Source organism: Trichomycterus rosablanca, chromosome 22 (genome assembly GCF_030014385.1).
Source record: "Trichomycterus rosablanca isolate fTriRos1 chromosome 22, fTriRos1.hap1, whole genome shotgun sequence".
Taxonomy (NCBI): domain Eukaryota; kingdom Metazoa; phylum Chordata; class Actinopteri; order Siluriformes; family Trichomycteridae; genus Trichomycterus; species Trichomycterus rosablanca.
This window is the reverse complement of record NC_086009.1, coordinates 19,662,202-19,676,042: the sequence shown is the minus strand read 5'-3', so window position 1 is coordinate 19,676,042 and position 13,841 is coordinate 19,662,202. Positions and strand designations below refer to the sequence as shown.

Sequence of the window (13,841 nt, the reverse complement as noted above, 5' to 3'; positions counted from 1 at the left end):
AGACGCTCATGGGTTAAACCAGCGGGTGTGGCTATTATAACTTGCCAGTTGGCATTAGTTAGTTAACTAAGAGCTTTAAAATTACATTATTTGTCTGTAAAATCTTGTGGCACCTTTTATGCACTCGTAACCCATTATTAAGCCACTAAACCTTAGGTAACACACACTTGAACATAATTTTAGGCTGTAGACACCTTATTCAGGGGCCTAACAGTAGCACGGTGTTAGTAGTACCTAGAGCTTCCATCAACAGTCCAGTACCTTAACCATAAGGCCATAGGTTCCCTAAAACCTAAAAATATCTGTAAGCGTACCTCGAAAAACCACCTACTGTCATGTTTCTGAGAGGTGGCCCAGGTGAAAACCCACACAGATCTGGGGAAAACTTTACACTCACAGTTCCTGAAGCTCAGGACCGAACATGGGACCCTGACATACGTATTAATAACTAGGTTCATATTTCCTTTATTAAAATCAAACCGAGTCTTCATTTAGCATACAATGCTAAAACAAAAGTGCCAAAGTAAATAAATAAAGGCCAAATGAATGGGATGCGCATCATTAAAAGCGTGGTTTAAAATGCTGACACATAGCAGCATGATATCAGATTTTTCCTCTAGCTGCTGAAGGGAAATTTGGCTGGTGGGTGTTTGAATAATGAAAATATGAGAAGAAATTTAATTTAATGTCCGTCACACAATTATGTTTAACTTACTGAAAAAGTAAAAATACAAATGCAAATGAAATAAATATAAGTTGTATAAATATATGTTGGGGAAGGGGGGGTTGGTTGATAAGGATACTGGATACTGTGTGTATGTGTGTGTGTAGGCATTAACTTACAGTAAATATATACATATGCAGCAGGATACTCTGTGTGTGAGTGTGTGTGTGTGAGTGTGTGGTGAAAAGTGTGTTTTAGGCACAAACTCATCTATAGTAAGTGTGTCAGCATGTAACATATGGCATGGTACTTCCAAGTGTGTGTCTGTGTGTGTGGTGAAAAGTGTATTTTAGGCACAATATAGTAAGTAAGTGTGTCAGCATGAAACACACAACATGGTACTCCTATGTGTGTGTGTGTGTGCGTGCGTGTGTGTGCGTGTGTGTGAAGGCATTACCTTACAGTAAATGTATTCACATGCAGCAGAATACTGTGTGTGTGTGTGTGGTGAAAAGTGTTTTTTAGGCACAAGCCCGTATATAGTAAGTGTGTCAACATGTAACACACAGCATGGCACTCCTATGTGTGTGTGTGTGTGTGTGTGTGTGTGTGTGTGTGTGTGTGTGTGTGTATATAATTGTAGGCATTAACCACCAGTAAGTTTATCAACATGAAATATGCAGCAGGATATTGTGTGTGTGTGTGTGTTTGAGGTGTGTGTGTGTGTGGTAAACAGGCATGAACTTATATATGGTAAGTGTATCAGCATGTAACATGATACTCCTGTGTGTGTGTGTAGGCATTATTTTGCAATAAGTGCAATAACACGCAGCAGAATACTGTGTGTGTGTGTGTGTGTGTGTGTGTTTTTAGGCACAAACTCTTATATTGTAAGTGTGTCAGCATGTTACATGTGGCATGATACTCCTGTGTGTGTGTGTGTAGGGATTAACTATCAACATGCAACATGCAGCGAGATACTGTGTGTGTGTGTGTGTGTGTGTTTGCGTGTGTTTTACGGCACAAACTCATATATAGTAAGTGTGTCAGCATGTAAAATGCAGCGAGATACTGTGTGTGTGTGTGGTGAAGTGTGTTTTAGACACAAACCCGGTTCTAGAAAGTGTGTCAGCATGTAACATGTGGCATGACATTCCTGTGTGTGTGTTTGTAGGGTTTAACTACCAGCAAGTGTTTCAACATGCAGCGATATACTGTCTGTGTGTCTGTGTGTGTGTGGTAAACACTGTTTTAGGCACAAACTCATGAATGGTCAATGTGTAAAATGCAGCAGGATTGTGTGTGTGTGTGTGTGTGTGTTTAAGGCGTAAACTCATATAGAGTAAGCGTGTCAGCATGTTACATGTGGCATGATATTCCCAAGTGTATGTGTAGGCATTAACTTGCAGTGTATTATCATGCAACAGGATTGTGGGTGTGTGTGTGTGTGTGTGTTTGCATGTGTTTAATGCATAAACTCATATATAGTAATAGTGTCAGCATGTTACATGTGGCGTGTGTGTGCGTGTAGGGATTAACTAGGTGTGAGTGTATCAACATGCAGCGAGATACTGTGTGTGTGTGTGTGTGTGTATGTGTGTGTTTGCATGTGTTTAAGGCGTAAACTCAGATATAGTAATAGTGTCAGCATGTTACATGTGGCATGATACTCCCGTGTGTGTGTGTGTGTGTAGGGACGAACTAAGTGTAAGTATATCAACATGCAGCGAGATACTGTATGTGTGTGTGTGTGTGTGTGTGTGTGTGTGTGTGTGTGTTTAAGGCGTAAACTCAGATATAGTAATAGTGTCAGAATGTTACATGTGGCATGATACTCCCGTGTGTGTGTGTAGGGACGAACTAAGTGTAAGTATATCAACATGCAGCGAGATACTGTGTGTGTGTGTGTGTGTGTGTGTGTGTTTAAGGCGTAAACTCATATATAGTAAGCGTGTCAGCATGTTACGTGTGGCATGATACTCCGGAGTGTGTGTGTGTGGTGAACACTGTGTTTTTAGACCCAAACTCAGATATAGTAAGTGTGTCAGCATGTGACATGATACCCATGTGTGTGTGTGTGTGTGTGTGTGTGTGTGTGTGTAGGCATTAACTTACAGTAAGTGCATTAACATGCAGCAGGATACTGTGTGTGTGTGTGTGTGTGTGTGTGTGTGTTTGATATAACGGTTAGCTGAACACCTGTGGAATGTGTGTAGGTGTGTTTTTAGACTGAAATGTAGGTCCAGACCGTCGATTCTCCCCCATGTGACCTCCTACACATCACGGCAGTTAAACAGTTAACGCTTAATGTTTGGCTGCCACGTTTTAAAGGCGCCGTTTTTACGTTTTATGGATGATTTTAATTCATAATAGGGTTTTTAATGCAATGCCTATTTTGAAACGTCTGAAACACCCAGTATTTTATGCACCTTGCTCGTCCTGTGTTTATATTAAGCAAGATCAGAAGGTAGTGAATTAGAATCAGAAGGTATTTTTGATTCTGATTTTGTTACCATCAGTCTACACTTAAATCACCCATAACAACGATGTAAAAGCAATTTGGAAAAGCACACCAGGGTCTATAAGGGCCCCAGAATTTACACTGCATTGACAGGAACTACCTGTAGATGTCTGTGCTCAAATTCTGGCAAAGCACAGATCAGGGTAGGGATGTAGCTGAAAAGATCACACAGTCCAACAAGCTCATGGCCCGGTGTCCAAATACTTTCGGTCTTGCTGATGGTTAAAATTCACTTACTGTGCTTTCAAACGCGTGATGTTCCGATGAAGCCGTGAACGTGGACAGGTCTCCGTTCAGGATCACGTCAGCCAGCGCGTTTACCAGCGGCCGGTAGTGGATGATGAGGAACACCTACAAAGTGAAAAATCTTATTTTATTTTACTGATTCATCCTGCACATACATCCTCACAAACTATTTCGCTCTATCTCACGGACTTCAGTTTTCAAAGAGCGCAGTTTTCACCACTTACAATAAATGACTTAAAATACCGCTTTAGATTTCGACATCTTGGACGTTTTGACTGAGCGATTGCCAACTGAATTGCCGTAGGATTAACCAGTAAACATGAGGCACTTGAACGCTGCACGAATGCAAAATGTTAGATTGCTAAACACAAACCTCACAGCAAACTGCGTATTACACGGGAAACGGCTCATTTGAAATGGCCGTGAATTAGGGACTTAATTATATAGAAGTAATAGCCAGCATGCTTGAAAGAACCTAGCACAAATAAAATGCTGCTTATATTTATAATAAACGTTGTAGTAAGTAAAACCGACTTTTAATCAAGATATTAAATAATATTTTGGAGTTTATCACATTTCTCATGAATGACTCTGAAGGACTTTGTGGACGCTGTGAAACGATTCAAGCAGTTTGTTTGTTTATTAGCAATTTATAAACATGATTTAACGTCATGTTTTACACTTAGGTTACATTCATGACAGGAACGGTAGTTACTCATCACACAGGATTCATCAGTTCACAAGGTTCTATCGTACACAGTTAGTATCTCCAGTTCACCTCACTTGCACGTCTTTGGATTGTGGGAGGAAACCGGAGCACCCGGAGGAAACCCACGAGGACACGGGAAGGACATGCAAACTCCACACAGAAAGGACCCGGAACGCCCCACCTGGGGATCGAACCCAGGACCTTCTTGCTGTGAGGCGACAGTGCTACCCACCCAGCCACCGTGCCGCCCCGATTCAAGTATGTACGTTAACGTACGTTTTGACCTGGCGCACCGTGTGTAATTAGCGCACAGACTTGATCCGAACACCTGAATCAAATCTAAAGGTCCAGAATCATCTTACATTTTAAATTCTATTCATACAGAACCCGGTCCGTCCTAGTGAACAAATTAGTGTCGAATGATCGAAAGAACAGATTTTTGGTCCAGTGTGGAAAAAAAAAAAAAATGGAAAGAACTGAGTGGGTGTGACAGAGCAAAACTAATAGCAAATATATTGAAGGAATATTCCGTTCATCTGATAAGGAGGATGAGAGCGCGAGTCATAACGAGAAAAAGGACTTAGTCAATGCAGCTTTAAAAATCAATATTAGCCGTATATAAATGAATGTTCATGTCTAGCTTAAAAACCTTCTTGTGAATGATGTAAGTGTTTCATGGGTTTCTATGAGCACATGGGCTTGATTAATGGAAGTGGTAAAACACTAAGTGAGTGTAATACAGAACCCCACGTTTCCAAACGTTTATTTCTTATCACTTCAGACCTCAAGTTTGGCTTGTAAAGTACAAAAAAAAAGTCATATAAAATGATATGAAGCAGGGCCACCTTCTGAACATACATCAAAACCAGCAGCAGGGCGCGTGGGTGGAACAGGGTTCTATTACACCAGCCCACCACTGCTGAGATCTGGGTTCGGATCTCACAGGTGGAACTGACCGGCCGGTCATCTACACACACATGGCATGAGTGGCTTTGTTTTCGGAAGGCGGGCACCCCAAGCGCTGATTCAAAGACTTTCAAATGGGTGTAGTCATACCAGTCCTCTTCATATGGGTGCCAATGAGCCTACTTTCTATGTGCCTCAGGTCACCCTACACTCAACGATTTACTTATATAAGAGTAATTTGTTTGTTTTTTGTTTTATTATGATTTAAATGTCATGTTTTACACTTTGGTTACATTCATTACACAAGATTCATCACTTCACAAGATTATATCGAACACAGTCATGGACAATTTAGTGTCTCCAATTCACCTCACCTGCTTGTCTTTGGACTGTGGGAGGAAACCGGAGCACCCGGAGAGGTTGCCAAATCCACTTTAAGTAATCCCACACCTACCCACTGACACCTAGGCATGTCGTAAAGCTTCCGATCCACCTACCGGCATGTGCAGGAAGTGCTTTATGTTGATCAGATTCCCAGTGGGTCTGAAGCCAAGGTGGAAATGCTTGGTGCTAGGTGGCAATAATATAGACATACTACACATACTACACATTGGGAAGCCGTGCCACTAAATGAAATGACATTATAGAACTTTTGACATCAAATTAAGTGGCATTAGGAGCATTTCTGACCCAGCAAAGGTCATCCTTTCAAAATCCCTCAAGTAGAGTATTTTTTCTGGACAATGAAGTATACATCCTAATTATTTAATCACTTAGTCTAGAGTTTTTAATGATTTCTGCTATTATTTCTTTTTAACCATCATCAAATACAGGTTCATAACAAGCGAGTGTGAACTGTACGAGACTGGTTGAGTTAAATAACTGCTCATGATCGTGGTGACACATTCCGGTCGTTATTTTGAAGCTGGTGTGTGTGAGTGAGCGTACCTGTGAGAGCAGGTAGAGCGACACTTGAGGGTTGATCTTGCGGTCTTCACCCTGAAAATGAAACAGCTCGTGTTAGAAAAGGAACTTTGCATTTGCAGCCTTTTGGACTTTTAACCTGCTTACTGAACGTATCGGTGTTCATATTTTACCTTCAGCCCTGTGAACCTGACTGGGTCGCTGTGGTGGAATCTTAGTATGGGGGTCATTTAAGAATAGATGAATGTAGGCTGCGTATCTTGTTTAGGGATCTGTCATTTACAGAGAACGGCTCCCACAGTGATTCGGTGGAGTAATAACTTTGATCTCGGCAGACGGCGTGGGCTGGAGAGGTCTAAACAATTTCATAAATGCGGCTTATCATTCGTTTCTCTGTTAAACACCACTTATTTACCACAACGTATGATTTCAGATCATAAAACGTGGTCACATAAAGGAAACTTAAGCTAACAACACTTTCTAAAAGCACTTTCACATGTAAAATGTATTTATTTCTTTATTTATTTATTAGGATTTTAATGTCATGTTTTACACACTTTGGTTACATTTATGACAGGACAGGTAGTTACTGCTTACATAAAATTCATCAGTTTAAACACATTCATGGACAATTGTGTTTCTCCAGTTCACCTCACTTGCATGTTTTTGGACTGTTGGAGAAAACCGGAGCTCCCGGAGGAAACCCGCACAAGACATGGGGAGAACATGCTTGAAATTGAGTTATAATTAATAATATTACCAAACCTAAATGCTACATTTAAGGCATTGTAAACATATTTATCTTTAGCTCCACTTACCTGCTCCTGGCTGAGCAGCGAGTAGACGTAGAGGGGCAGGAAGAGCCGGTTGAGCAGGTGGTCGGTCAGGACGTCGTTGAGGAACTCGCAGTTGATGATGAGGATGTCGTTCAGGTAGTGCAGGTGATCCAGGTGCTCTGCCACCAGGTCACTCAGCTTCCCCCTGTTCTTATGCCTGACACAGAAAGCACGCACGGATCATCGATCGATCAGAAACAACCACCAGCAAAGCAGGATTCACATTGTAATATGACATTGTCACAGGGTGATCAGGTGGTGCAGCAGTCTATTACGTTAACCCACCACCTCTGAGGTCCAGGTTCGAATCTCAGACATGTTATCAGACGGACAGGCATCTGCACATGCGCGACTGGCTATGTCTCAGGGTTTAAGCCCTGCAACGGATTGGTGCCCTGTCTAAAGTGTTCCTGCCAAACTGCTGCAACCCTGACCAGGAGAAAGCAGTTGATAAAAAAGCACCTTCACAAGATGCCACCCTTGTTTATGTATTTATTTTATTTTATAAGGATTTTAACGTCATGTTTTACACATTTTGGTACACAGGTTTAATATGAAACATAGTCATGGACAATTTTGCATCTCCATTTCACCTCACTTTGGACTGTTGGAGGAAACCGGAGCTCCCGGAGGAAACCCACACAGACACGGGGAGAACATGCAAACTCCACAGAGAAAAGGCCCCGGACTGCTTCACCTGGGAATCAGACCCAGGACCTTCTTGCTGTGAGGCGACGGTGCTACCCACCATGCCACCCTTGAAGTAAGGATCAAAAACTTGTGGAGAATGAAAGGAACATTTTAGTTTAATTTAAATAAATAAATAATAATAATATTAAATAATAAATATAAAAATAAATGTCCCTGGTTGCAACAATCCAAACTGCTTGTGATTTGGGTTTCTGTGGCCCAATCACTCAACGTGTCTGCAGGAGTGGTTTAAAGCATACCACCACTGGACTGCAACCATCCTTTAGTCATGTACTGGACCACCGTCCAGCAGTAATGGATGAGCGGACAGCATCATATCATCGCTCATATGGACTAAATGGTTGGCTGTCCACGTCCTTTCACACTCATGGTCAACGTCTAAATGGAATTTTCAATTGGTCTGCATTGCCATCTAGTGTTCATCGTAAGAACTACATGTGAAAAGAAAACCCGTCCACTATTGAACATTCAGTGAATGTCTGTTTAAAATACGCTGTATCCTGGTCAGGGTAGCGGTGGGTCCGATTCACTGGGTGAGAAGCAGGACACACACACACACACACACACAAACACTTAGGGCAAGTTTAGTACCTTCAATTGCGTTTACATTTACATTTTCGGCATTTAGCAGACGCTCTCAGAACCGTTTCCATAGTAAACATTGTTGGAGGAAACCGGAGCACCCGGAGGAAACCCCTTTAGACACAGTGAGAACATGCAAACTCCACACGGAAAGGACCAAAACCGTCCGGCTGGGGAATCAAACCCAGGTCCCACTTGCTGCGAGGCAATAGTGCTACCCACTGTCCAGAAAAGTGGACCCACTGCGTCACAGTGCCCCCCTCAGTGCTCAGGAACTGGCATCTTATTCAGAATAAAGAAGATCCTTACTCTTCATCGGTCTGCACACACTTGTCCAGCTCGACGACGTGGCTGCCGATAAACCACACCAGGTTGGAGAAGTAGGGCACTGCCGTCTTGTCCCGGATGTAGTGCAGCATGTGCTGGTTATCCACTGCAACACGGGAGGAGAAGTTAGCACGCCATGCCAAACCTTACATTTCAGTCAGGTACTGATAAAAGAGCTTAAGCGTCGCCGGCATCAGCAACAAAAAGCTGTAAAATGAAGCGGTTAGTGTGGAGCAGCTTGTTATTGTTAGTTTTTTTGCTTGGCTGGTTGGTTGGTTGGTGGAAAGTGTTAAACTGTTTTTCTTTGGATGGCGTTTGCACATGCAGGAAAACAAAGCCAGACACACAGCTAGCAACTTAAACTGCGATACAGTATTGCGATTATCAATGCACATTCCAGGCACAGTTACCACTCAAATATTTGGTAGAATTATTGGGATGAATGGGAACTGTCCACCACAAAAGCACACATTTATTTCATTCTATTTTTTTACATTCTGCCACAATGTAAACCCTCCACTCTGAACTCAGCCCTACAGGTGAGTTTAATCATTAAAATAAATGCAAACACATGCAGGGCGCTCGGCAAAGGAGAATAAAAATCAAGAAGTTCTGAAAAATGACCAACTTACATGACACTGGAATAAGGCACACAGGAGGCATCGTAGATGGAGAAGGGAAGAAGAGACATGGTTAATAAGGTTAAAAAGCTGGCACAGAGCTAGTGAAGCAGCTCACAATTCCAAACACACTCCCTGCACCCTGTGAAATGCGCACCTAGTGCCCGAACACCCCCCAAACTCGGTGATCGATCCGAAATGAGAACCCTGGAAAGAGGTGCATTATTTTACTAAAGGCAAAGAGGATTCACTGGATTTTTTAAACTGAATGGTTTACATTAGGGGCTTTCAAACCCTGGGTTATAACTAAATCAACACATTTTAATGGTCACAAACACTAAATGAACTTGTACACGACCGCCCCCTTGTGGAGACTTACATCTTGTACACCACAGTGGGACCAGACAACCACCATGTTTTATTAATGAAGTATAATTTGTTTTGTGTTTGATTTTGATGCATTATTTGTGTTGTGATAAAAACCAGGACAAATTGTGGGTTGCTTGAAAAACAGCATGAAAAACGCTGGTTTACATCGTGGTGCACGGCTTTAACTCTGCTGAACCAACACTGTCAGTAACAGTCGGCAGGTTAAGAATCATACAGGCTGAATCTTTCAGTGGGAAACGAGAATTTATTTGTCAGGATGCTAGAAAAACCAACCCACCAGCAACCCACCAAGTCTAAATCCTGGGAGGGTGGTGATTTGTGGCAGGAAAAAACAGAAACTAATATGGATTGTGGTCTAGTGGTTAAGGTACTGAACTGGTTCAAGCCCCACTACTGCCAGGTTACCACTGTTGGGCCCTTGAGCAAGGCTCTTAACCCTCAATTGCTTAGACTGTATACTGTAAGTCGCTTTGGATAAAAGCATCTGCTAAATGGCAAAAATGTAAATGTAAATGGATCTTCCCAATATTTTCTTTCAGATGCTTGCATAGTAATAGGGAACGTTTTTTAACCTTCCTTATTTTATCCTTTAACAGTGGTGGTGGGGCTTGAACCCGCAACCTTCTCATTACTAGTCTAGTAGCTTAACCACTAAGCCTTTACTGCTGGCCTTGGAACTGGCATCAAGACAGCTAGGCTGTTCGGTCATCCCCTCGCCCCCTCAGAAAGGGACACTAGGTAATCACGGAGGTCTAGATGCCGGAGTGGTCGATAGCACAGCTGAGATTTGAAACTCCGGATCTCAGTGGTTATGGGCTAGGGTTCTCTTACCACTGGCCATCTAAGTGCTTATTTTTTAAAATATAAGTTGTATTATTATGAAGAATGGCCAAAGGTTTGGTAATTATCATGTAATAATCATGAAATTGAAATGTAATACATCTAAAATGGGTGTGCATAAGTAAATATATTTATTTATATATTCTTCTTCAAAACCGAGATACAGCGGAAGATCCTACATAGAACCAATTGACAAAGACATTAGAATTAATATGCCTTTTAAAGTGGCTCTACTTTTGTTTTAGAAAGGTTAACCCATTAAACAATTTCTAAGGCTGTATTTCAGTATTTGATCAGCCAACAATCAGCCGTTACAGCCATCAGAAAAAAAGATGTTAGATTTTAAAAGTGAAATGAAACGGAGTTATGAAAGCGAGTCTGTGGTCTCTCTAGTCTCAGACTGAGCTGTGCTGCTAGATTTAGTCTCTTTTTCTGTCTCTATGCAGGGCGAATGAGACACGTGACTCCCTGTCTAAAAATAAATGAAGTAAAACGTGGTTCGTTAGGGAATTTTTGAGCACATGATGGCGTGATGTTCCGAACACTGTGACACGTACATTTCTACTCCCTTCCACCGTCCCATCCCATCAATCCTCTAGTATATATTTGGAGATATTTAAATAATTCAATTAGGGTTGATTCAGAACGGACGGGAGAGGGTCTGCACACTTAAACACGATGCACTTTGTATGTAACGTGGCTCAAATTATATCATGAAAAAAGAACAAGATAATAAAAGGTAAAGTTACTGAAGAATAAAAAGCAGAGCTTGGAAACAGCGTGAGGAAACGTATAAGTACAGGCGGTGGAAAAGATAATGGAAACAGCGGATGAACATGAGCTTGACTGTAAAAGGCAATTAGGTTTTGTATGATTCTAAATTAACATGATGCAACAAACGGAGCTCCAAAGAGGGCTGAATTAGCCATCATGAAAGCTGGGGAATGGTTTTAAGGGGAATGGTTTTGAAAGTCATGGTGGATAAACAGGGTTAGAAAAGCATCAGAGCAGTCAGAGGTGGAGGCTCACTGACGGGGATGCATTAAAAATAAACACACGTTTTGTAAAGACACATAATGTGGAGCAATAGGCCAGAAACCTTGAACCCTGAGCAATGAGGAAAACATCATGTGGTTCACCCCTCCACACTTACACATACACCCATCAGCCATAACATTAAAACCACCTCCTGGTTTCTACACTCACTGTCCATTTGATCAGCTCCACTTACCATATAGAAGCACTTTGTAGTTCTACAATTACTGACTGTAGTCCATCCGTTTCTCTACATGCCCACAGGACCACCAAAGAGCAGGTATTATTTAGGTGGTGGATCATTCTCAGCACTGCACTGACACTGACATGGTGGTGGTGTGTTAGTGTGTGTTGTGCTGGCATGAGTGGATCAGACACAGCAGCGCTGCTGGAGTTTTTAAATACCGTGTCCACTCACTGTCCACTCTATTAGACACTCCTACCTAGTTGGTCCACCTTGTAGATGTAAAGTCAGAGACGATCGCTCGTCTATCGCTGCTGTTTGAGTCGGTCATCTTCTAGACCTTCATCAGTGCTCACAGGACGCTGCCCACGGGGCGCTGTTGGCTGGATGTTTTTGGTTGGTGGACTATTCTCAGTCCAGCAGTGACTGTGAGGTGTTTAAAAACTCCAGCAGCGCTGCTGTATCTGATCCACTCATACCAGCACAACACACACTAACACACCACCACCATGTCAATGTCAGTGCAGTGCTGAGAATGATTTACCACCTAAATAATACCTGCTCTTGAAGAACAGCATGAAACGGGGCTAACAAAGCATGCAGAGAAACAGATGGACTACAGTCAGTAATTGTTGAACTACAAAGTGCTTCTATAGCTGATAAAATGGACAGTGAGTGTAGAAACAAGGAGGTGGTTTTAATGTTATGGCTGATCGGTGTATATAAAAGGTTCTATAGGAAGAAGACAGTCCTACCTTGAAGAGCACACGGGGGCGTATCAGTGCGTGCGAGACGGGGCTCAGCAGCATCAGCATCAGCATTACATGGTTAGAATAAAAGGAAGCGGTAAAAGAGCAGAGAGATGCAGCACACAGAGTCAGGGCCGGTCACTCACCTTTATACACATTGAGTGTGATAGTCCTGACCGCGATCCTGACCATGCTCTCTGGGTGGTTGAAAAACTTAATGGCCTCCGTGTACAGGGCAAAATCATTAGTGTGCTGGAAGCATGGGAGACACAGAGCGAGGACTTCAAGGGAGGGAAGGATTGGCCCAGAGAGAGGATTTTTGTACACAAACTGCTTTATTTCACTGGTCCTGAGCATCAGGGTTTGCTCCTCGCCTCATGTCCACACTAAATTCCCATACGCTTCTTCCAACGTCCCAAGAACGAAGAGACAGACAAACCGTCGATTTAAAATTGCTCCTAGTAGCGCTGCCCTGTGATGGACCGTCACCCTGTCCGGGGTTTAACACTGAAATTTGTGCACCATATGCACGAAAGTATTGGGACACCCTTCTAATATTTGGATTAATGTGTTTCAGCCAGGGCGGCACGGTGGCTCAGTGGGTAGCGCCGTCACCTCACAGCAAGAAGGTCCAGGGTTCGATCGCCAGGCGGGGCGGGAGTTTGCATGTTCTCCCCGTGTCTGCGTGGGTTTCCTACGGGAGCTCCGGTTTCCTCCCACAGTCCAAAAACATGCAGTCAGGTTAATTGGAGACACCGAATTGCCCTGTAGGTGAATGTGTGTGTGTGTGTACGTGTGTGCCCTGCGATGGACTGGCGTCCCGTCCAGGGTGTTACTGTGTGCCTTGCGCCCATTGAAAAGCTGGGATAGGCTCCAGTACCCCCCCCCCCCCCCCCCCCGTGACCCTGATTGGATAAGCGGTTAAGACAGTGAGCGAGTGAGTGTTTCACCCATAATAACTGCAGAAACAGACCTCAGCTCCACTGAACAGCTTGAACATCAATCTAGGCTTTTTCTGACCGACACTTGTGCGTGGGCACTGAATGGGCACAAATTCCCACAGATATAGTTGCTCTTATTATAGCTGAAAAGATCACACAGAGCTCGCTCTACTTTAATCACACTGAGTTTTTGAAATTGGAAGTCTAACAACCTCATGATCAGGTGTCCAAATACTTTCGGCCATATACTGTACATCCAAATCACTCGTTAGGACAAACCGTATACTGCGTCTGATGCCTGTGCTACTGATACTAGACTAAGCAAGTAATAAATTCCCACCTACCAGTCCTACGGTTGGTGTCATTATTAAAACATGCAGTCCTGCCTAAATCAAAGTATAATAATCACATTTCTGCCTCATTACATGATCCAGCATCTAAAACCTGTATTTTAACCATTCTGAACTGCTTCTCTATGATCTCTACAGTCGCCGCTATGCACGATTGCACCATTTTTGGATCCGGGAACCACTCTCTCATACGGCAAATCCTTCCTTCCTGGCATTCTCTGTTCCTGACAACAACCAACAGCAAGGTCGGCGGTGTCCAGGAACAAGAAAATAATATAAACACTTTATATGAAGGCTATCGTCATA

The 13,841-nt window shown here is 42.9% G+C and overlaps 1 protein-coding gene across 5 annotated transcripts in view; it reads right to left on the bottom strand.

Moving 5' to 3' along the window:
• Window positions 1–13,841, bottom strand: part of clec16a (C-type lectin domain containing 16A) — a 62,911-nt gene that overhangs the window by 45,714 nt on the left and 3,356 nt on the right. For 4 of the 5 annotated variants that reach the window (XM_062984873.1, XM_062984872.1, XM_062984870.1 and 1 more), the window contains exons 5-9: window positions 12,391–12,496; window positions 8,409–8,532; window positions 6,789–6,963; window positions 5,995–6,045; window positions 3,423–3,536 (exon numbers count right to left, since the gene is read on the bottom strand). In XM_062984873.1, the coding sequence (XP_062840943.1) occupies window positions 3,423–3,536; window positions 5,995–6,045; window positions 6,789–6,963; window positions 8,409–8,532; window positions 12,391–12,496 (570 nt within the window). Of the gene's footprint in view, window positions 1–3,422; window positions 3,537–5,994; window positions 6,046–6,788; window positions 6,964–8,408; window positions 8,533–9,058; window positions 9,287–12,390; window positions 12,497–13,841 lie in introns of those variants that run through there. The other variant, XM_062984874.1, reaches the window with a different exon arrangement.